The sequence below is a fragment of the Barbatula barbatula genome (assembly GCF_947034865.1).
Source record: "Barbatula barbatula genome assembly, chromosome: 11".
NCBI lineage: Eukaryota > Metazoa > Chordata > Actinopteri > Cypriniformes > Nemacheilidae > Barbatula > Barbatula barbatula.
Window position 1 is genome coordinate 14,640,783 of NC_136774.1, and position 23,900 is coordinate 14,664,682.

Below are 23,900 nucleotides of genomic sequence, written 5' to 3' on the forward strand. Positions count from 1 at the left end.
ATGAACATAATACAGCATCGGGATACTACTTGGAATCGTGATACTTCAGTGTGTATAGTACTGTAAGATATGTTTATGGTACTATGACAACCCTACTGTGGTTTGTTTTGTTCACAGGTACATGTTATAGTCAACAGGGGATCATTTACACAACTGTCGCTCATTAGTTTACTATCAATGCATTAGCTCCCTGTGTGGTACAATCTTTGTTACACCGACAAATTGACACATTTTTGCAATTGCACATTTCCTAGTAGGAACTTCGAAATTCCGACATACCGACTAATTCCACAGCATTATGAACTACACAAGCTCTTTGTAACAGTGTTAATTCATCTTCTGAAAACAGCGCTAATGAACTGATAATGAATAGCTAACAGCTTCTAAAAATACCTGTACCTGCAGCTTTTCACAGCAACAAATCTGTCCAACATACATAAAGACACACCACGCACATTGTACAGAATACGGTAGCGCAACTAAAGATCGACTTCCGCACATTACTTCAGCTGTTAAGCACACTGAAGGCCTTGCATTACCATGTAAGTGTTGCCCCAACGGCACATTAGCTGGATCTGCTCCATTATTTCTTAATGCAGGGGGCGGAACAGAGTGATCAGTAATAAATTAGTCGTGTCCACTCCGGGATGGCTGCCGGGTGGTCGGGCATGGAGCCAGAGACTGTGGCATCAGACAGAGATGGAGAGGATACAGTCACCAGTGGATGTGAGAAGATTTCTGCCCTATATGTCAGCTTGAACATAAGGGTCCAGATTGTACAAACACACGCTGCTGAATGGCAGAGTGCTTTGCTCCTGGTCCTGTGGCGTTGACCACAAGACAGTGACCAAAGATGAAACACACAGGCAAAGATAATGCTCTTCGCTTTTGGGTCAGTAACTGACCTCATTTCTATTCCTCATTCAGGATGATTTATCCGATTTTGGTGTGTGCATGTGTATGACATGGCCATGGTATTCACTACATCCTGATGCTCTTTAATGTTCGAGTTATGATTAGTCTGCTTATGTAAAGATGTCATTTATTTTCATTTTCTATGTTTCATTTCCTGGATTCTGAACTTGGCTAACATTATCAGCGTGGTTTTTATAAATGGATGTCCTCTAATGGCTCATTGCACTTACATAGATTAATGACAAGTTTATCTCAGTTTACATATTTATAGTGATAGATTGTAGGATCTGAATTTCTTAAAAGCAACCTGTTTGCGTGTGTGTATTTCCTAAAGATGATAAAATTCAGACTTACAGACATACAGAGTACAGACATACATTTTGTGTTTTCCTTATCTTTTTTATTCTTTACATTATTCTTTATTTTGCTATACATTTACTTAATTAATTATATTCATTTCTATCTAGTAATCGTATTCTATTTGACTTTTCTTAATCCTATATTCTACATTCTGTTGGATGCTGGATTTGTATTGTCTTCATAAGTAGATTTGAGCTTGCTGTGGTCTCATTCTCAGGGTTCAAAATAACGTCAGGAGACAATGTTATGAAGCAGTAATTTTCCACTGTCCAATGTTGGTATAATAGCATCTGCTATATGTGTTTCTAGTCAGATGAAGTCTGAGAAAGATAGACGCAGATAGAGTGTCTAGACTCTATCTGCAAACTCTAGACAGAGTTCGAGGCAGAGAACGCAACTATGATTTTCTTTCTGCAATAAACTGCCCATTTTATTATAACATCACTTCGTCTCTTTTCCCCTCTGACATCCAAGTCTATAGGATATGAATATGAACAAGATGGAACACCACTGTGTGTATCAATGGTATCATGTTGGATTAATTACAAGATAGTAGAATCTATCAGATCTACCAAGCGAGCCAGAAATGCTTGCTTTGGGAAAGCGGCACACCTGCAGCGATTTCACTTGTTCTTGCTCTTTCTGTAATTTTCTGCTGGTTTACCCGCTCTCTTGATTTACTTTTGAAGCCCAGCGTTGTGGTACTGTGAGTAATGTTGGCTGCGTCTGCTAAATGAAAATGTAATATGTACATTTCTTATATAAAGTGCTGTCAAGTGGTCAAGTGAACCCCGAAATATTTCCTCAAGACCGATAAGAAAACAAGCAACCAAATGACAAGTTGATTTTGAAGAATATATTGTTCAGCACAAGGAGCACACGTAATCACATTCGATTTATTTTCAAACAAAATAATCAACAAATATTAGAGCACATGCCATAAAATCATGACTCATGTCCAACACAGTCTGATAATTTATCAAAATGTCTAATGATTTAAAAATTATTCATCTACGGAGGCTGAAACAGAACTAAGATGTCATGACGTTGTCGTACAAGATAACCTATTTACTAAATGCACTGAACAGTTTGTCAGTTTAGGGTACTGTAGAAACAACATTGTGAATTTCATGAAAGGGGATGTATGTAGAAATAGCTAATTCTAAGGTAATACAAACATAACACTTCATTATGTAAGGTCTTTATACACCTCTGAAGATATTTCTATCAATAGATCCATCGAAAAACTAACACACTGAACCTTTAAGTGTAAACTCTTTTTCCATTTGCTTTCCATTCAATTTCAAAATCATGGACAATATAAGGGAGTAGACCCTTCCTTTGTTCTCTTACGGCTTTAGTTCATCTATGGCTGCTTTCTTTAGATGTTGAAACATGACTGTGGACCTTGGTTCCCCTTTGAGTCACAAAACCATCAGTAAGGTCAGACACATTGCCAATGTTGGGTGATGGGGTCTGGTTCACAGTCATCGGTCTATTTTCTCTTGAAGACTTCTGTCAAGTTCACATCAGCTTTCACATCAGACCCAGTAAACCATTTCTTAATGCCTTTCGCTTTGTGAAAAGGGGTACTGCCTTATGCTTGAACTAAATATAAAAAATGATAGCCAAACCTGTTAATTAGAAGGGGTGCTCTAACTTTTATGAGTTTACGATAAGACCAAAGAATGGTGCTGAAATAAGCTGAAGATTCATTTGTTTTTATATTTTTAGGGAGAAACAGAGACAAACTGAAAAAGTCGAGTGGTCCACAGTGGTGGTGGTGGTGTGTGTATGTAAGTGTGTGCAGGAGGGGTAGGTGTCATTAGACGTGTGGAGAGCTTGTCTCAATGTATTTTTAATGATGGCTGAGGCAAGCTTGTCTCTGTTAATAGAGAATTAAAGATGATCAGTCCAAAACATGAAACACTTCTGTTCCAGCACTGCTCTAAGCCTCACCCCCTCCGTATGTTTAACTGTGGACTGAGAGACGGTCGGGTTTGGAAGAGCTGACCTGCACCAAGGCCAAACCTCAATTCCACGAAACCTCTATGGGATGAATTGGAACAATGACTCGAGTCACTCATGCTCGTATCTGATTCGGAACAAATCTCCACAGCTAGCATCTATTGGAAAGGCATCCCAGAGGAGTGCAAGGTGATAAATAAACCTTGGCCAACGCAGCTGCCTATTAGTGCTTATGGTTTTGAAATGAAATGTACAAGGAAAAAAGAGTGGGGTTGTTTAATGTCTACATACTTTTAACCATACATCATATACAGTATACACAGTTATGGCAACTAACGGCATTATAACAAATAGCATCATGGCAGAACTTTTATGGGCACATTATTTACGGTACAAAGCGATGCATCCTTCCGAGTCACATAACTATTCTCCTCAGATCACATAATTAAAATTATTTATAATTGTAACAAAATAAGTTTTTCTACACTGAGTAAAACAGAATGAGAAATAAAATGGTAGTCATCTCTATTTGCAATCGTTCTGAGAGCTGAATTAACACATCTCACAAAATGTTTGTCAGGAACTGATAAAGGCACATTATTAACACTAAACAAAAACAGTTTCGTCTCAGTGCAGCTGTCCTAAGGGAAATTTGGGCCATGTTCGGTCCCACAAAGCAAAATGTGGTACAAAATGACAAAAACAGTTGCAGGAAGTAATTGCTGCCCCCAAGTTTAAATACATAGAATCCAGGACTCCCATTGTGGAGCCACCAAGAAACACATGATTCCATTATGTGATATTTCTGAGCCAATTGTGAAATATCAAAGCATTCTTTCTAGTACGTTACTGTTTATTCAGAATGTATAAATAATCTGTTTCATAAGCTTCAAAGTCAAATTGAACTGATAAAAGAGGCTGTTAGCAAACAGATTCATATTTTGTTTAGAAGGGGAACTATCCTTAATTTGAACACAGGCAGAAATTGAGAGAACACAGAATGAGAGAACACAGAACTGAATGAGAGAACAAAGAATGTACTTACTCACTGTAATAATTAATACAGAAATGTGATCACCAAAAATAATGACGAAAATACATCATCTGGAGTTATCTCACACTCAATAATGATTTTAATGGGTTTATGTTACTTTTTAAATTAAAAGACTGATAATGTTCTGTAATTGTTATGTAAAAACAGAAGTCTTGGAGTTTAGGCTTATTTCATTTAAAAATTATGATTTTCAAATATAATGTGAAGAAGGCTATACACAATTAAAATCACCACATAAATCATGTCTCTTATGATCTGGGTGGTTTGATACGGATAGCAATACAGATATTGGCCTTTATACCATTGTCTGTTTGAAAACTCAATTCTGATTGGCTGGAAGGGGTGCATTAAAATCCTTTAATGCACGGGTAAAAATTAACTGACGAAAATAACAGCTTTAACGTGGACAATGACCATAATATAAGCCGGATGATCCACAGCTAGCCTTGTGTTAAAGGATTTGAAGGCACTCCGCTACTTATCCCTTACTTAGATCAGAAAGAATCTAAGTAATATCATCCATCTTTAGACAGCATAGCAGCCATCCAGACAACATATGTGACCACCTTAAAATTCCATCACAGCCATGTTGAGCTGCTGGCAAGATTCTGCTCCAAACACAGTCTCTAAACATATCAACCTCGTGACATCATGCCCCGGAACCTACTATCCTTCCATCTGCTCATTTCTGACCCCCGGCTCCTCATGGTATGAATGTGTGTGACACTCTCTGATCATTCCAAGACCGTTATTACAATCAGTGGGATTCAAATCTATGCATACTGTTTCACACAGCAGTAAACCTCACTTTCTCTCTCTCTCTCTCTCTCTCTCTCTCTCTCTCTCTCTCTCTCTCTCATACACTCGTATCCTCTTTCTGATCAAGTCTGTTAACCATCTGTCTTAGACTTAACTGCCAAACCTTTGCAGGGCTGTACAAACCTGCACACAATCATTTAGGTCAGTATTAACCTTTAGGGCCTTTGGACTCTGTGCTCAGAACAGCCAGATTTCCAAGTACGGACGCTGAAATTACTAGCCATCAGAAGTAAAGCCTTAAAGTTTAATTTTGAAGATAAGGTGCTTGGTTTTTATTGGGAACAAAGCCTTACAAAGTCAAAATGTAGTGAATATCTAACCATCAGTGAAGCAGTATTGCCTTGTACAGAGACGCCCTGCTAAAATCCTGAATGATTGTTTTTCTGTGGAGAGATCATGCTGGGATATTGCAGATTTTCTGAAGAGGTCCTGTAGTTTTCCTTTTATCCCAAATGATTCCTTAAGGTAGGTGGAAATCCTAAAGGAGATGCCACACTAAAAACATCACAAAAATCCAAAGGGGATCTTTGTGTGAAGGGTGCTGCAGGACTTTCTGTCAGGATTCCTGTTGGATGTTTTTGGAGTAACCAGCTGCTCTGTTTTCTAGCACTAATCTTTATAAAATTCCGCTTTTTATTTTAAAAACACTGTCGGCACATCCCTACAAATACAAGATAAACTGAGAAAACAACCTCAACATATTTCCCCCTACTTGTGCACCCTTGGCGAACTAAGAAATCATTTTAAGATAAGTAATAATTTATTTTTATATTTTGATGAAACATTGATATCAAATACAACAAAGAGCCGAAGAAACAAAGTAGGCATATTTTAAATGAATGTAATGTTGCTTCAAGTGATTATAATTGATGTAGTTACGGTTTTGTCATTGTTTACGAGTTGTCAAATTCTTATTAATTTCGTACCATCTTATTCGTACACTTTAGTATGATTTTCTTTCACGCCAGTGACGTCAGGTTAAGTGGGGGACCTTAAGTATTACATTTTTCTAATAATCATACGTTTTTTACAATTCCCGTCATACGGATTAACCTGTAACGGTCACCAGCTGGAGTGCCCTTGAAAACCACCAGAGGGCACTCCACATCAAACTTATCATTCACTCACAAACTACATTTCCCATAACTCACTACCCGGACTCATCAGCACTGATTTCACACACACCTGCATATCATTCACATTCACTCTATATATACCATGTGCACTTATTCACTCACTGTGAAGTCTTGTTTTGTTCCCACTGCAATTCCGAGCGTTTTCCTGGTTTCTTGTCATTTGGTTTTTTGGATTTCGTGCCTTGTTCCTCGTTTCCGCGTTTGCCTCTGGTCCCTGCCTGTTTTGGTTGTTTCTTTGTTTTGGTTTGTATCTTTGTTTGGACTGCCTGTTTGTGTATGACCCTTGCCTGTTATCTGGATTACGCCTTTGGATTACCCTGCTAATAAAGCTGCATCTGGATCTCACCCTAAGTCTCAGAGCAGTTCATGACAGAAGACTTCGCCAACTACAGATCCAGCAGCAAACACCTACGATGGACCCTGTCATCCGTCTATTTCGCCTCAGCCAAGGTAACCGCCCGATAGAAGAGTACGTTACGGAGTTTTGTGAGCTCTGCCATGGGGTGGACGAGACGGACGAGGTAATGAAGGACATGTTCCGCTATGGGCTTGAGGACATGTTAGAGTACCTCATGCCTGATAACACTCCTCAATGGTCTTTATGTCAATATATTGACCTCGCCCTTCTGCTAAGCGGCTCGTCCTTTACTGTGGGCTTTGTGGATGAGGGGTTCCACAATCCCACAGCACTCCCCAGCCCTGCGCCACTGCACAAGATGGCCGCCAGCCCAGAGCCACTGCACGAGATGGCCGCCAGCCCAGAGCCACTGCACGAGATGGCCGCCAGCCCAGCGCCACTGCACGAGATGGCCGCCAGCCCAGAGCCACTGCACGAGATGGCCGCCAGCCCAGAGCCACTGCACGAGATGGCCGCCAGCCCAGAGCCACTGCACGAGATGGCCGCCAGCCCAGAGCCACTGCACGAGATGGCCGCCAGCCCAGAGCCACTGCATGAAAGGGCAGCAAGAGTCGATCTGCCAGAGTCAACCCAAGTCCGAGTCGATCTGCCAGAGTCAACCCAAGTCCGAGTCGATCTGCCAGAGTCAACCCAAGTCCGAGTCGATCTGCCAGAGTCAACCCAAGTCCGAGTCGATCTGCCAGAGTCAACCCAAGTCCGAGTCGATCTGCCAGAGTCAACCCAAGTCCGAGTCGATCTGCCAGAGTCAACCCAAGTCCGAGTCGATCTGCCAGAGTCAACCCAAGTCCGAGTCGATCTGCCAGAGTCAACCCAAGTCCGAGTCGATCTGCCAGAGTCAACCCAAGTCCGAGTCGATCTGCCAGAGTCAACCCAAGTCCGAGTCGATCTGCCAGAGTCAACCCAAGTCCGAGTCGATCTGCCAGAGTCAACCCAAGTCCGAGTCGATCTGCCAGAGTCAACCCAAGTCCGAGTCGATCTGCCAGAGTCAACCCAAGTCCGAGTCGATCTGCCAGAGTCAACCCAAGTCCGAGTCGATCTGCCAGAGTCAACCCAAGTCCGAGTCGATCTGCCAGAGTCAACCCAAGTCCGAGTCGATCTGCCAGAGTCAACCCAAGTCCGAGTCGATCTGCCAGAGTCAACCCAAGTCCGAGTCGATCTGCCAGAGTCAACCCAAGTCCGAGTCGATCTGCCAGAGTCAACCCAAGTCCGAGTCGATCTGCCAGAGTCAACCCAAGTCCGAGTCGATCTGCCAGAGTCAACCCAAGTCCGAGTCGATCTGCCAGAGTCAACCCACGTCACGTCTGCCCAGCCAGAGACTGTTCACGTCACGTCTGCCCAGCCAGAGACTGTTCACGTCACGTCTGCCCAGCCAGAGACTGTTCACGTCACGTCTGCCCAGCCAGAGACTGTTCACGTCACGTCTGCCCAGCCAGAGACTGTTCACGTCACGTCTGCCCAGCCAGAGACTGTTCACGTCACGTCTGCCCAGCCAGAGACTGTTCACGTCACGTCTGCCCAGCCAGAGACTGTTCACGTCACGTCTGCCATATCTGAGCCTTGGGACAAAATGACCATCGCCCAGTCAGAGCCTCATCCCAAGATGGCCGTCTCCACGCCTGTGTCTTCGGACAAGATGGCCGTCTCCACGCCTGTGTCTTCGGACAAGATGGCCAAATCCACGCCTGTGTCTTCGGACAAGATGGTCAAATCCACGCCTGTGTCTTCGGACAAGATGGCCAAATCCACGCCTGTGCCGGTTCCTGAACCCTCGGACCCGCGCTATACCCCTGAACCGACAGGTCGGCCTGGTCTCCTTGGAGGGACGTCTCCGCCCTGGCCGCCTGCACAGCCTGCTCCGCCCTGGCCGCCTGCACAGCCTGCTCCGCCCTGGCCGCCTGCACAGCCTGCTCCGCCCTGGCCGCCTGCACAGCCTGCTCCGCCCTGGCCGCCTGCACAGCCTGCTCCGCCCTGGCCGCCTGCACAGCCTGCTCCGCCCTGGCCGCCTGCACAGCCTGCTCCGCCCTGGCCGCCTGCTCAGCCTCAGTCTCCGGGTTCTCTTCCGCTCCACGGTCCTGGCCCTCCATCCCGACCCCGGGTCCGCCTCCGCTCCTCCTCCCTCCTGGACAGTATTAGGAGCGTCTGGAATCCGCTCCTTAAAGGGGGGGCTATGTAACGGTCACCAGCTGGAGTGCCCTTGAAAACCACCAGAGGGCACTCCACATCAAACTTATCATTCACTCACAAACTACATTTCCCATAACTCACTACCCGGACTCATCAGCACTGATTTCACACACACCTGCATATCATTCACATTCACTCTATATATACCATGTGCACTTATTCACTCACTGCGAAGTCTTGTTTTGTTCCCACTGCAATTCCGAGCGTTTTCCTGGTTTCTTGTCATTTGGTTTTTTGGATTTCGTGCCTTGTTCCTCGTTTCCGCGTTTGCCTCTGGTCCCTGCCTGTTTTGGTTGTTTCTTTGTTTTGGTTTGTTTCTTTGTTTGGACTGCCTTTTTGTGTATGACCCTTGCCTGTTATCTGGATTACGCCTTTGGATTACCCTGCTAATAAAGCTGCATCTGGATCTCACCCTAAGTCTCGGAGCAGTTCATGACATAACCACACCGTAAAATAGTTATGAATTTCCGTTAGGTCAGGTTGAGTAAATTAATTCAGTCTCAAAAGCCCAACAAAACACAATGTTCTCTCTCTCCTTTTCATCCCTTCTATGTCTCTTTGTCGCTGAGCAATTTAAGTATAAGGAAGCAGGACAGCGTCGTATTTCATTACAGCAACACTAATTTAATTCCATCGGATTTATAATGCAGCATGTGTAAGTTGGATAAATCTAATATATCTAATTTCACATATTTATGATGCAGTTAGTTAAAATCTTCATAAGCTCAGATTCCTCTTCATTGTTATAGAAGCGAAGCTGACTTCACCAGACAGAGATGTTTGTGAAGCAGGTTAAACTGATTAAAAACATCTCAGTTTCTCTTTCTCCCTCTCTTTGTCAGGCTGTAGTAGATGAGAACCCATTAAAGATGCATGGTCAGGGAAATTGAAAAGTCAGATTTTAGTGCATAAAAATTAAGCTAATAGTATTTGGCTGGGAAGGAATACAGAGGAACAAGATTGCCGCAAGACAAAATGCAGCACACATACAACCAAGATCCAATTTAAACCATTCATTCATATTCGCAAAAATAACTAAACAAAGTTTTCAGATGACATTTTTCTAGGTGAATGACATTCTGCAAAAGAGACATTCTCGATGGACACCTGTATGTGGTATCAAACATATGTAATAAGGTTACTGGACATAACAAAAACAATGACTAAAACTGTGCCAAAATGCTTTTTATTTACTATAAATAAAGAAAATTTAGCAAAATAATAAAACTGAAGAACTTTTATATGCGCTACAATGCAAATACTAATAAAACTAGAAAGGGAAAAACACTTTGTGTACTTGAGTCAGTGCTGGTTGATCTGTCATCTCTTTGATTTTATCTGTGCGTGTGGGTTGCGGTGAGATGGCTTGTCTTCTCTGCCGCCTGTGCTACTCCACTGACTGGAAATGATCGAGCTGATCGCACGCCTCAGTTATGGCTGAGTATTCGTACGTGCGTGTTTTGCACTTTACAAATGTTCGAGGCCCTGCATATAAAAGCAGACGCCTGTCCAGCATCGAATCAAATCTCAAGTCCCAAAGCTTATTAACCAGTCAGAGCATGGCGAATGAAGGTCTCTGGCCAATCAGATTACAGGAAGCCCGAGGGCGATCAGCTAATTCGCTGGATTTTGATGAGAGTATTACATCACTCCTTGTGCTGTATATCAGGCCCTGAATAATGCAAACCTGCCCATTCCAATGAGAAAAAGCAAGGCAGAAAAACGAGTCCCTCTGCTCATTTTCTCAGCAAGAGAGAAACGAGAGCGGACGACAGAATAATCCATCATTATTATTGTGCTGGTGACAGAATGACAAAATCATGAACGTTAGGATGTTTCACATCTGATGAAATACGCAGTGGCATATGCAGCGATATAACGTTCACACTGAATATGCAGCGCATTCGTACAGCTGACTTAATTAAAAATAAATCCTGCCTCGAATTTTTTTTTTCTAAATTACATCACTGACTATGACTTTCAGTTTTCGTATGAGCAGTGTTTCAAATTGAATGTGAATAATAGGTCACACACACACGCGCACACTTACACAGTGGCAGCACTGAACTTTATCTGCACTTCAACTGCATCCATAAAATCTTTAACTCTCATTAATTAAGAGGGAGATACTCTCAAGGTGAAACAGACAGGGAGACTGTGTGTTCGAGACAATGACCTAACAAGACAATAAAGGTGTCATAATGAGGAAAAGAGAAACAGGGCAATAATGGGAAAATGCAAGCACTATTTTGCACATACTGTAAGGGGACAGGGCAATGCCCAAACAGATTAAATATTTTACCAAAAAATGTGTATTTGCATAGTAGTCATGTGTATGTGTGTTGTGACTGGGTGAGAAGGTGTTGGCAGAAGGTTGTGTAGATAGAATCTTCAGGACAGATGAAAGCAGCATGCGACCTTTAACCTCCGCTGAGAGTAAAGCCTGAGGGTGCCACCCTATTTTTAGCATCTGAAGAAAAATCATTCAAAAACACACCATGTGAGTTTGTTTGTGTGTAGGTATGATAGATAGAGAAATGGTGAAAGAGACTATGGGCATATCATCTAAGTGTGTGCATGGGATGTTGAGAACTACAAAGAACTAGAAAGGAAAAAAAACATAAATGACCTTAAATTATGCCATAGTATACTGATTCCTGTATATCAGACTTAAATATTTTTTTTACATTGAATGTTCAAGCCTAACACTATCACCCACAAGTTCTAATGTTTATGCTGCAGGCAAACATTTTATATTCATGTTTACATTGCTTTATTGCCGTTTACATATTTTATTACATATTGCCAAAGCTGTTTTATCTTTGTAGAAATGAAGCCACATGGTTCAATCTTTTATTCCAGCAGGCTTTTGGGGATACTCAAAACATTGTTGGTGTTTAAGTCTAGAATTAAACTTTTTTAACCAAATTTAACTACATTTGGATTGGAAGAGTAATAACAAACGTAACAATTCAAACAATTGTATTTTTGTTGACTTTGAAAGGTTTAAAGGCAGGGTCAGTATTTTTTCAAAAATGCTTTAGAAAACTGAGTCGGGTCGAGTTCCCAAACAAACGTGTAGCCAATCAGCAGTAAGTATAGAAGCTATAAAAATGGGGCGAGACCTCTGTAGGGTAGGGGCGTGTTTGATCTAGTGATTTGAAACTGATCGGCTACCAGACATCGCTTGTACCCCCTCAATATTCATTTTCACAAAATATTACATAAACGAACTTACATAGAACTTCATAGTTAACGTGGAGTTTAAGTTTGTGTATCTGTTTATACAAGTAAAGTGTGTGTGTGTGTGAGTGTAAGGTCCTATCAGTGCTGCGCTCCCTTTGCCTTGTTTAATGGAGAGATGTGAGATTGTATGATTGTATGTAACAGCCATCCGCTTAGTGAAAGTATCAGTCAACGCACGCACACGCACACGCACACACACACACACACACTTTGCAACGTTATCACAGACCCCTTCTAATTACATACTGACAGCTGCACTTGGATTACCCACACTTTCGTTCTCTCTCTCTCTCTCTCTCTCTCTCTCTCTCTCTCTCAGATACACAAGGCAGGAGAAGATGAAGAAAGAAGAGATATAAAGGGACAGAAAAAACTATATATGAGAGGAATGAGTTCATTATTTGTTCCTGGATATTGCAGCATTTTCAGTTTTCTCCTAAAACAGGACAAACATATCTTTCATGCTAAATATGTAAGTAGGATGCATCACTGTAAATAAAGTAGCACAAACTGTTGTAAATCTGTTAAAGAGATCTTTCACTATACGTGCATGTGTAATAGTTTTATTTCATGCTATAAGTTATACAGGTATATAAATCAGGGAACAGTGACAGTTTGGTCTATTACCTATATATTTGTGTATATGGTTTGGGGTTAGCCTCACATCCCCAGTGCCTAAAACAATACCTCCCCTGCACCGAGTTCTTCTGTCTTCTAGACTGCTGTGTAATTCAAGTCAGATTCCAAATGGTCTCATTTATTCCCCAGATCTCAAAGTGAGCTGATTTGTTTAATCTGAGTTGATAGCAGAACAAATAACTGAAGTTACATTAATAAATCTGGCCATGTGGCTTTTGAACTATACAGCAATAGTCAAACTCAATTAGCAATAACAATCTGTGCTTTGCGCAACAGCATTCAGAATGTAGATCTGAGAAAGTTTAGATTTATCTTTTACTTCTCCCTTAACTGTCTGTTTGTTTGTTAATTCATTATCAAGTTGTAGCGTTTCAACACATTACACCCTGGATCAACACACTTTGTTGCTGTTGAAATATTTTCCTTTCAGCCAATCATCGCCTGTTATTTAAGAAGTAGTGATTGGTGGAAAGTTATTCTAGGAACAAGAAAGGATGTTGATACAGGATCATTTACTTGTGTAAATCACATTAAACATTTCACCGTCATCCTGCAGCCCAACATATCTGGCAATCAAATCAAAGTTTTAGACTCAATGTAAAACTTCTTACGGATATATATATATATATATATATATATATACAAATCTGTGTACGGTTAAAAAAGATGTCAGAGATGTTTCCTCTCATAAGTAAGCGTTACAAGTGTAGTAAGTTAATAATTACCCCTGCTTATATTTTCCTATATATCAAGTTTCTAAATATGAAATAATTATGTACATATGAAAATTTATAAAATAATACAGTGTAAATATACTCCAATATTACAACATATTGAATAAAACATACATTGAAAAAATATAAGCACTTATATATGGAAATGTATTACAATATATGGAAATGTATTACATTATATTTTCAAGTATATTCCAATATTTTTGTTACATAAGGGACATGCAAGTTTTATCTAAGGCTGTACAAGAACAGATTACATAAACCAAACCATTTTAAAATCAGACTCAACTGTTTGCATAACACAAATAAAAATCCTGCTTGAAAGGTAAAAAAATGAACCTGGCTGCCAATGAATCTGGTCTAGGATCAGATGTTCTGCATGTGTTCTAATAGTATTTAGAGTTAACTGTCTGACCCGGATCAGTTTTTGGCTGTGAAGACGGACAGGAGATCAAGAGCAGAAGGGGCCCATCTGCCTGTTTACAGACGCATTTGGTGCCCTGGGGTGTGTGTGTTTGAGTTTATGTAAGTAAATGTTCGTGTTTGTGAAAGAGTTTGGCTGCTAAAATAGCAGCAGCTTGGCTGAGAAAGAGAGAGATATGAATATCTGAAGATGCTTAACAAGTGTGTATTTTTGCTTTTGTAGTGCATTTGTATGTGCTGTTTTGCAGTGGGTTCATAGGGTTTAAAAACTATCATAACCCTACCGATTTACAAAAACAAATGCATCACATGATCGATGATTACAACTGATTGGCTGGAGCTCTGTGTGTGTCAGAGGTGATTCAGTCTTTCAGCAGAAGGTGTTGGTAAAATTGCCTGTGTTATTAACCAGCCGTTTGTTTGCCTCAAGCTGTTTGACCACATCTGTGTGAAGTGGGGACAGCGGTGTGACCGCAGCGAGATGAGCTCCCACCGGGATGCTGATGTTCAGTTTGTTTGACCAGATTCACCTTGACTCACTCAGGCACTGAAACTGAAATCTGTTCTTAGAGAGAATGGGAACGGTATAATGTAAAGTGAAGATTATCAAGTTAAAAATACAAATGCAATTAAAAAGAACAGAAGGTTGTGCATAGTAGTTTTATAGAGCAATTGCGTCATTCTTAAATGAAGGTGGGTAAATCCTTCTAAGGAACATTAAATTAATAAAGATTTGAATGCTGGTACAATATAATAAGTAACTTTTCAGAATCACACCAGCGACATAACGGTCTGATAACAATATCGAATACTACTCAATTCGATTCAAATCATTTAGATTTATTTTGATTCAATTACCAGGTTTTATCACAGTTTTGCATTGATGCGAGCAACTTTGCAGTGTTGATCATAGAGTAGAGCCATAAATAAAAATAAAAGGAAATGTGGATAGAAATAGATAGATAGAAAAAAGGAAAAAATAATGAAAATTACAAATGATATAAAAGACACTCCCTGGTGAATTCCCTACTAAAGAAAACGTAACTTATACAAAATTGATTGAGTAAGTTATTTTGATGAGTTGATGTAAAACTACATAATAATCTGATGTGAAAACAAAGAAAATAAAAATGTTAAATGAATTTAAAGCCAATTTGATGGTACTAAAAATGAAAGGCAATTATTTATTTTTGGTATTATAGAATACCATACATGGTATTATTGCAAATCATTTCTTAAAGATGTACATTAGTGATAATATCTAAAAGTTTGTGTGCTATTAAGCAACTACTATTTATATTTGTATAGATAGTTTTTTTAAAGTATTTTATTGTGTTAGTTACAGTATCTGTATTTTTGTATTATTATTACTTAATCAAAACAACCCAACTGCAGGTTGATTGATATTACGTGGAATGCACAAAAAGAAACATTTGTAAATCCCTTACAGATTTTTGAAAATATAAAAAAACTGAGTTTTTTGTTTTTGCAAATAAACTCGTCATATCAGTAAGAATATTCAGACTTAGTAATCACCAAGCAAGAATTGGATTCCGAACACGGTCTCACCCACACTTTTTTTATTCCCTCTCCTTCTCTTTTCACACATCCAGGTAAGAGGTGATAATGGGATTGAACGTGTCCAATCGCTGAAAGTCTAAAAGTTCCGATGTACTATTCAAACATTTACATTAAAAACAAGTATAAATAAAACTCCCTCTGTGTTTGTCTATAGTTCTGTAATTAAAGAGCTTTAGAATGCAGGGGCCGGTAGGCACAACAAACCACACTTTCATGCCAGAGTCCATCTGTTAAAAAGCTTGATATTTGTTTTTATCAGCGCTAGCTCAGAGCAGCAGGAGCTATCAGTGCAGAGTCATTAATTAATTTGTTGCCATGGGCAACTAATATCAGGGGTAACATAAACACTGCATAAGACACGATGATTGTTTAGAGACATTAGTATGAGCATCAACCAGCTGGGGCCGAAAAGATCTGCAGGAGACAGAAGGATATCTGCGGGTGCGTGCTCTTATGCATGTCTGCCTGAGCGTTCACTTATGTGTGTGTGCTAGCTTGTGCACGTGCATCAGTATGTATGGAGCGTTACGGCTGCAGTCATGTGACTGTCAAACCATTTATTTCACTCCTTTGAATGAGTCAGTAATGATGATTAAATTGAAGCCTGGAGACTAAAGCAACAGACATTCATACACCAGTTTATTCAATGCAGCAAGAGCTGTCACCAGTTCTGAATTCACACAAGCGAAGTTCACATCCAGTCACGCACATGCGCATGCATACCATGCACACACACTTGCAGGGAAACATATGCACACCAAGAGCAGCAGCTGGTGGAGCTGTGGAGTGAAATCATTATTCAGTGTGACAGTAGGAGATTCATTAGCAGCAGTTAAGATGACAGCGGTCAATGACCAAATGCATTAAAAGAGATAGAGAGAGACGTTTATTTCTGTCATTCACGCAATCTTCAACCTGCTATATGCATTTTCTCTCTGCTTTCTCTACCTCTCCATCTCCCACTTCCTCGTCGGATAGACCAGAATAACAATGTTGTGAGAGCCAAATTGAAACTAAGTATTTAAACAGGAAATGGGTAATTTCACTTAACTGCAAAAATAGCTATATGTTGAAAATTTTTAATGAGGCAGCACCATTGTAAACATCTAATACATCATGTATGGAACACTTCGGAACGCTGGTCAAGAAGAACTTCTGTTTCAGTTCTTTAACGCTAAACAAACATTTGAACAAAATACAACCATCTGCACTTGTATTAGTAAATCAAATGTTAAACACATATCTTTAAGATTTAATTATATATGTAAGATTTAAAAAAGTAATAAATACATAAAAACTGAACCTGGAAGTGCTTCTGGACCAGTGTTTGCACCGGTCTCCATAGAGTTGACACTACATCACACTACAGAAAGTGTTTAGTAATTTCCTTAAGTCATTGTGCTCACATAATTTTCTCTTATTTTTCTTCTTATTTTTTGTATTGAGAGATTTATAAACTATAACAAGTGGTCTTTACCGGTATACATTGTTCTGCTTTTCTATGTAGTGGTTAGACTAATATATGAAACATTTACTCTTAAATGCTCCATTTGTTTGAGTGTCGAATCACCTTCTGAAACCTTCACGATTCAGTGTGTGGATCAGCTTCACTCAACAGAGACACAGAAACATAGACGTGGAACAATTACAGCTGAAAAAAACATAGCCGACACAAACGCTTAGCAGCTGTCTAAGGTAGAGTGTGTGGGTAAGTGAGACAGAGGCACAATTCTGTGATTTTCATATTTAAGGCACATCACACAGCTGTGTTAACGGTCATTTGCACAACAATCATAACCATCATTCATGACAATCCATATGCAGTTTAATGAGCTTTTTCATAACAACGAACACACATATTCCCAAACATACAAACATTACGGGCTAATTAATTCTATAACGCATGATTTTCAAGGGCCTCAATGTATCAGATTATTGCAGATTTTCAGCAGGGATCAATGGTCCTTTCCACATGTAAAGAAGAGAGGCGGCGAGAGACAGAAGGCCTCATAAACACTATGCACATTATACAGCACCATAAACCATCATTTAGAATCTCAGAGCTCTGAATTCAAAGCTGATCATTAGAGTTGATAGACATTACAGAGTTGCGTTTAGATGCTGTTAAAAGACTTCAAAGGTCAGCTGTCTCGTTTTACTGTCACCTTCCTTTTGTGACCTTTCATTTAAGTAAAGCGTTTGCCCTAACAACACGTGTAACATTCCTCTTACCTTCTGCAAGCAACTCTAAACCAGCACAAAAACAAAACCCCTAAAACCAGATCAACAGAAATTGCAATTGGCTCGGAAAGCACGTTGAAATGACTGTAACGGTAATCGTTTCGATATGTTTTGCTGGACGCAGCATAACAATATCTTATCTTCCTTCATTGATGTGCCCATTATATGTCATCAAATGTAATCACTAATGGTTGAAAGCGAGTTTTTATGGAGGTCTGATGGGCTGAAACTGCAGCAATTTGGCCATCAGAGAAACTCTAAACCTCCCGAGTACAGAACGCTTTGAATACAGCCAGGCAAAACCCAAACAAATTTTTATCCGTATCTTTGACCGCTCAAGTGAGATGGCAAAGATTTTGAAAACAAACTGTTACTAATATATTATTTTATATTATTATAATATACTGTAGAATAGATAGAGAGATTTATTTAAATTGTTAGTTTTATCTACATTTTTGCTGTAAGAAAATTGTCTATGGTTTATTTGTCAACTGCCCAGATGAAGAGTTGAATATGGATGTACCTAGACAGAGCTCAAGGTCAAGATTACTATGGATGAGATAAGTAGAGTGGTAAAGTGACAAAGAGAGAGAGAGAGAGAGAGAGAGAGAGAGAGAGAGAAACCTTGTTCATAATAAAATCTCATTGGCTCAAGATCCTTCTCATCACATAAAACATCAAATATGTTTTTCTTTCCTGATCAGTGCCCACGTTCAAATTGCTTATAGCTAGAAAGACAGTGAACTAGATTAAAGAAGGACCATCTTTCCATTTAACACACGCACAGATGTATTCTCAAAACAGCCATTTCCTGCACACCTGCAACAGCGGCTAGATTGCAGTCATCTCACAGATATGCCAGCGCATAGGTGCATGCGTGATGCTTTTGAACATTTTATCTCACGACATACAGCACTGAATACAAGATCAGGTGCGCAACCAAATCCAGACTCTCGATGCTACTGTAAATCCATTTGTATTGTTTTTTAAGACAACAATGTACTCTAGCCAGGAATGGTTGCTCTTACACAGCCCCAAACACCAAGAAAAGAGCTACTGTGAACTCAATGACCCCTTGACACACACACACACACACACACACACACGCACACACACACGTACACACATGTTCCCATACCGATCCAAGATGTCTTCAGTTTGACACCCCACAGCTCTCTGTGATTATCATCATTCAACCTGACTAATGGATTCAACCCTACTCCCCTTTCTCTTTCTTATCATCCTCTCTCTCATCCTTTGTTCCCGTGAATCAATGCTTCTGATCAGTATTGACAGAACAGGTTCGCCAGCAGCAGAATAAGAGAAACAGATTCAGGAGGAAGAGAGTCAGTTATGTGTCATGGCAGAACGGTGATCTATGCAGCTGTTGAAACGAGGGCGTGAATTTCGAGTGTTGTGTTAATTAATGCTTGTAGTATCAACTGAAAGCCCTTATTACTGGGAGGACTTTTTACTGTAACATGAGAGCGCACAATACATAGGTCTGTAACATAAAAACACAGAGTGCGTATCTTAACCAGTACAACCATCGGTGCAGGGTTAGAGGCTAATAAGATACATCGAGAATTGTGTAGAGAGGGATAATGAAATCATACTCAGGTATTCTCAATGTCGCTTCTCTAAGCTGTATGGTCTTATTGTAAAGGTCATTTAGAACACCCTACTTCACCTAAAGGTCAAACCATCTTATTACGACAAATAAATAATAAACAAACAAACAAACAAGATCTATTCTCTTCTAAATCCCAAACCCTCATGTTTTTAAGCAGAAAACATGACTGCAGAAAACATGACTGTAAAAGCTCAAAGCAATTTCACGATTCCATCATACGGTAAAAATCTATTTTTCCTAACGGTATTAAAACGCAGATAAACCCTCCCTTGGATCTGCCAAGGTTGTTCCAGCATTGTCCCTAGCCAGATTGACAAAAGGACACAAGTGAATCAGCATTTTTGACAATTTATGTAACCTAAACTCTGATGCTGGGGAACGGCAGCGGAACACGCTACAGAGGGTTTGCAAGCGTTTTGTCTTTGTTATGTCACTCATAGATTCCATTGTGGCCAAAGGTTAATCTGTCTGTCTCTCTCTACTGTCTGTGTCATCCATTCTGTTTGAAACCCCTAGCCTGTTGTCTCGCCAAGACAAAACACAGAGCAGTGATATCCTATGGCATGAGCAGCTACATTAAACGTAACTGGTTTTAGAAAAGAAAATCACGGTACGATCAAATATTAAAGGGGTAGTTCACTTAAAAATGAAAATATGTTGTCCGAAACCAATGTGGAACAAAGTTTTATATATAAAAAAGAGTTTTACGGCAGGATATCCAACGTACGGTGTCGTAAATTGAAAGTGGACAGATACCAGGAACCATGGTCACCATTCACTTTAAGTGTATAAACAGAGCAGCCCGGACATCCTGCCTAACATCTCTAATTGTGTTGCACAAAAAATAAAGGGCTAAGGATTTGAAATGACCCTGACGGTAGGTAAATGACAACATTTCATATTTTCCCTAATAAGGGCTCTTATCTTAGCAGTAGTTCTTGAAATGTGATAAGTATCATGCATGTGTCTGCAGGGCAGTGGGTCTGCAGTTTACATGTTAACACCATGTCACACGCAGGTAAAACAGTCACCTGACACCGAAGAAGCTGAACTGCCGTGCTGCGTTTCACACCAGCCAAGTGAGATGGAGAGCCCAGGTAATGTGCACTTTAGTGTGAATGAATCGGGGAAAAAGAGACGCAGTGAGGGTGCAAAATACACCACTGCATTGGTCAAAGAAAGAGACATTCACGCAACCTCAGAATCAACAGGTACATTGGGATGTGATAGAAAGTGAGGAAAATGTTATTGCTCAGAGATTGCTCTATTGTAGATTAGGTTTACTGAGTTCTTAACTCTCTCAGATGCTTAAGAGGAAATATAAAAAGACATACATGAGACAATTGATTAAATACATAAAGGTATTATTTGCTGTATATTGTTTAGCTTTCGGATAAATTGCATATAACATGTTTAAGTTTATATTGAAACCTTTTCTTATATTAACCTTTAATGGCAAAACTGGCATATATGAACTGTTAAATGAAACTTTAAAAAAAACTAAAAAAGATTTTTCTCAAGTAAACTTTTACAAGTTTCCATTGCTCCCTGTTTAATCTGACTGCCATCTAGCAGAAACAACTGAACTATTAAAGAGACTTCATCTGTTATTTTTCTTACTTAGGGCCTGGCACAAACAACCATGCGATAAACTGCTGGGATTTAAAAATGTAACTTTCTATCCGGTCAGAACTTCACGGGATGTAAACAAAGGCACCCGCTCCTTCACACAGGCAATGAGAACGTGACGTCAGCGGGGTTGGAAATGTCCTGGTGGTTTACATTGTTCAGCAGATGTACCCGAGAACATTAGTCACAGTGACACACACTTCAACAGCGTGTTTTATTGATGAGAAGAGTCTCTCTCTTTCGTTGTGGGTCAAGTCTCAGATGCGGGTGGAGACTGGATCTCTGCTGAGAATGTAGTAATGAGTAATGAGATCCGCTCTACACCAAAATTATTGTAAAACTAGCCAACAACATGTCTAATTCATTTCAAGTATTGCTCATTCACAACTTATTTACAAGTTTTGGGCATGAGTCATGCAACATATGTATAACAGATAAATAAGTAGATATTCGACTTTTTGTAACTGAACCTCAGAAAAGACAATAATTTGAACACTTGCAATGCTTTCTATGTGTGCAAGCAGACACAGCTGTATTCATCAAGGATCGAATCATTTGGTAATAGCATTCATGATGTTCTCCTCAACCATGAAGGAAATTATTCATCTTGTTGTTTTGGGGTCACAGAGCTCGCTGGCAGGTGTATCAGCCAATCGACAGAGTCGTGTAGCCTACTAAACAGGAAATCAAAGACCGTTTTGACTGTGCAGCTCCAATTTCAAAGACTACGTGACACAGCAGCCACAGCGTTTGTCGCTTCACAGGTCTGACACACTTGCTGTAGCATTCACACACAGCCAATGACTTAAATCATAAACCACATAACAAAATTAAAACTCATACAGTAATGATGTAAAATTAGACTTTTTCATAAAACAGATCCTGTCAAGCGTCTGCTAGCACGTGTATAAACAGCCTGTGATTTGCGAGAGTAGAAATGAATGGCACTAAACAACTCTGCAGCTGCTGTCCTGTTGTTACTGTGTGGGAGGGAAACGCTGAAGGATGTTCCATCGCCTGCTTCACATGCGCTTAAATATTAATTGGTGTATAATAGGGATGAATAAAGTCTAGCCTGGGGCAGTGAGTTAAATCCAAACCTACCGCTGTTTTGAGAAGGGATGACTGCAGTCAGCAACTATGGTTATTAGGTGTTTTTTAAATACAGTTGATACTAGTGGGTTACTTTAAAAAGAAGGAAAATCAACAGTCCGGAGTGACACAGCTCTTCCTGGTGATGCATAAAGTTAAAATAGCATACATTTCTTCACTTTGGATGTTGGATTGGCTTATAAGACCGTATTAAAAAGAGAGTGTACACAGTAGGACTTTCTGATATACTTTAGCCATTTTATGTTTACTCACTCTCGTAACTCCCATGACATTTTTCTGATGTTAAAGTGATAGTTCACACAAAAATTTACATTTTTCCAATATTTGTCAAATTAGAATTTTATAATTTCTGCATTCTGTTTGAAATGACAGGAGTGTGAGAAAATGATTACAGAATTTTTGGGTGAACTATCACTTTAAAAAAGAAGTCACACTTGTTTGCGATGACTTGGGGTAAGCAAATATTTACTTATGAAGCTATTTTCGTTTCTGATGAAATAAAATTTTTGGTTAAATAACTGTACAAGGGTGTGGTGTGATGTGAGTTTAGGGCTAATATTAAGTAAAGAAAGTCAATCTGAGAGGAAATGACTCACCCCAGTGTCGTCATGGTTACAATGGTGTACCAGAAGGAGGCTGGAATGCTAGTAAACTTGCTGGACGAGGAGCCTTTCTCAGCATAGAACATCACGGTGGCAAAGATGATGATGGCCATGGTGAGGGAGAACAGCAGGAAGCCGAGCTCGGACGCGCAGCTCTTCAGTGTGTAGCCAAGGATCCGGAGACCCTGGGAGTGCCGGGAGAATTTAAAGATCCTGAAGACGCGGAAAACCCGAAGCGTGACAAAGGCCCCACTCACGTCCTCGTTGTTAGTCATGACGAGACCAATGTAATATGGCAGGATGGCCACCACGTCTATAATGCTCATTACGCTTCTCATGAAACGGTACCTGCTGGGCGCTGCGAACAGTCGCATCAGATACTCCACAGTAAAGATCATTACGCACGCTGTGTCCATGCAGAAGAACGCCTCTGTGTAGCGTTCCCCGCAGGGTACGTCTCTCTGGTTCGGCAGAGAACCACACGGAACCGTTTCCACCACATTGGTGATGACGGATATGGCAATGAAGAACCCGGTCACGTAGTAGAAAACCAGGGCCATTGTGCTAGTGTGTGGGTTCTCGAAGGCTCTCCACATGGTCTCACGGAACGTCATGTTAGGTAGTTTGCTGTCCTTGTTGTCCTCAAGGTCGTCCATAAGGCGTTCCATGTTCTCCCTCTTGCGGTCCTTGTATTCTTCGTAACAGCAGTCGCTGATGATCTCAGGAATGATTCCAAAAAATGCCAGCTCCTCATCGTAGGCAGAGATGCACTCATAGCGGGGGTAATGCAGTTTCCCTGTACGGTAGAAGTTGAGAACGCTTCTGAACAAATCTGGATCTCGGTCAAAGAAATACTCCCTAGTCTCCTCGTTGAAGAAGAACTCTTTTTCAGAGCTCCCTAAGAGCGTATCAGGGTAGCGGTCTAGAGTGTTTCGCCAGGTCTGGAAGCGCCGGCCGCTGACGTTGAGGATAATAAGCTCGTCCGGTCGCTTGTTCTTTGTGGTTGGTGCAACAGGCATGGGCAGGTTGGCCACGGGCATCCATCCTATGGCCGCCGCCCGAGCGAAGGGGAGCCAGGCTGCCACTCCAGCAGCCATGGAGACTCCGTCTGTGGTCGAGGGGACCAGATCAAACACCTTCACAACCAGCTTGACATTAGGTTAGACCCCATCTACACAGAGAGATAAAGAGAAAAGGAGAGATTT

General features: G+C 40.6%; 1 protein-coding gene across 2 annotated transcripts in view; it reads right to left on the reverse strand.

The window, feature by feature from the left end:
- kcnd3 (potassium voltage-gated channel, Shal-related subfamily, member 3) overlaps positions 1-23,900 on the reverse strand; it is a 68,092-nt gene that overhangs the window by 42,949 nt on the left and 1,243 nt on the right. For both annotated transcript variants that reach the window (XM_079467173.1, XM_079467172.1), the window contains exon 2: positions 22,690-23,866. In XM_079467173.1, the coding sequence (XP_079323299.1) occupies positions 22,690-23,792 (1,103 nt within the window). In that variant the 5' untranslated portion in view covers positions 23,793-23,866. The remainder of the gene's footprint in view (positions 1-22,689; positions 23,867-23,900) is intronic.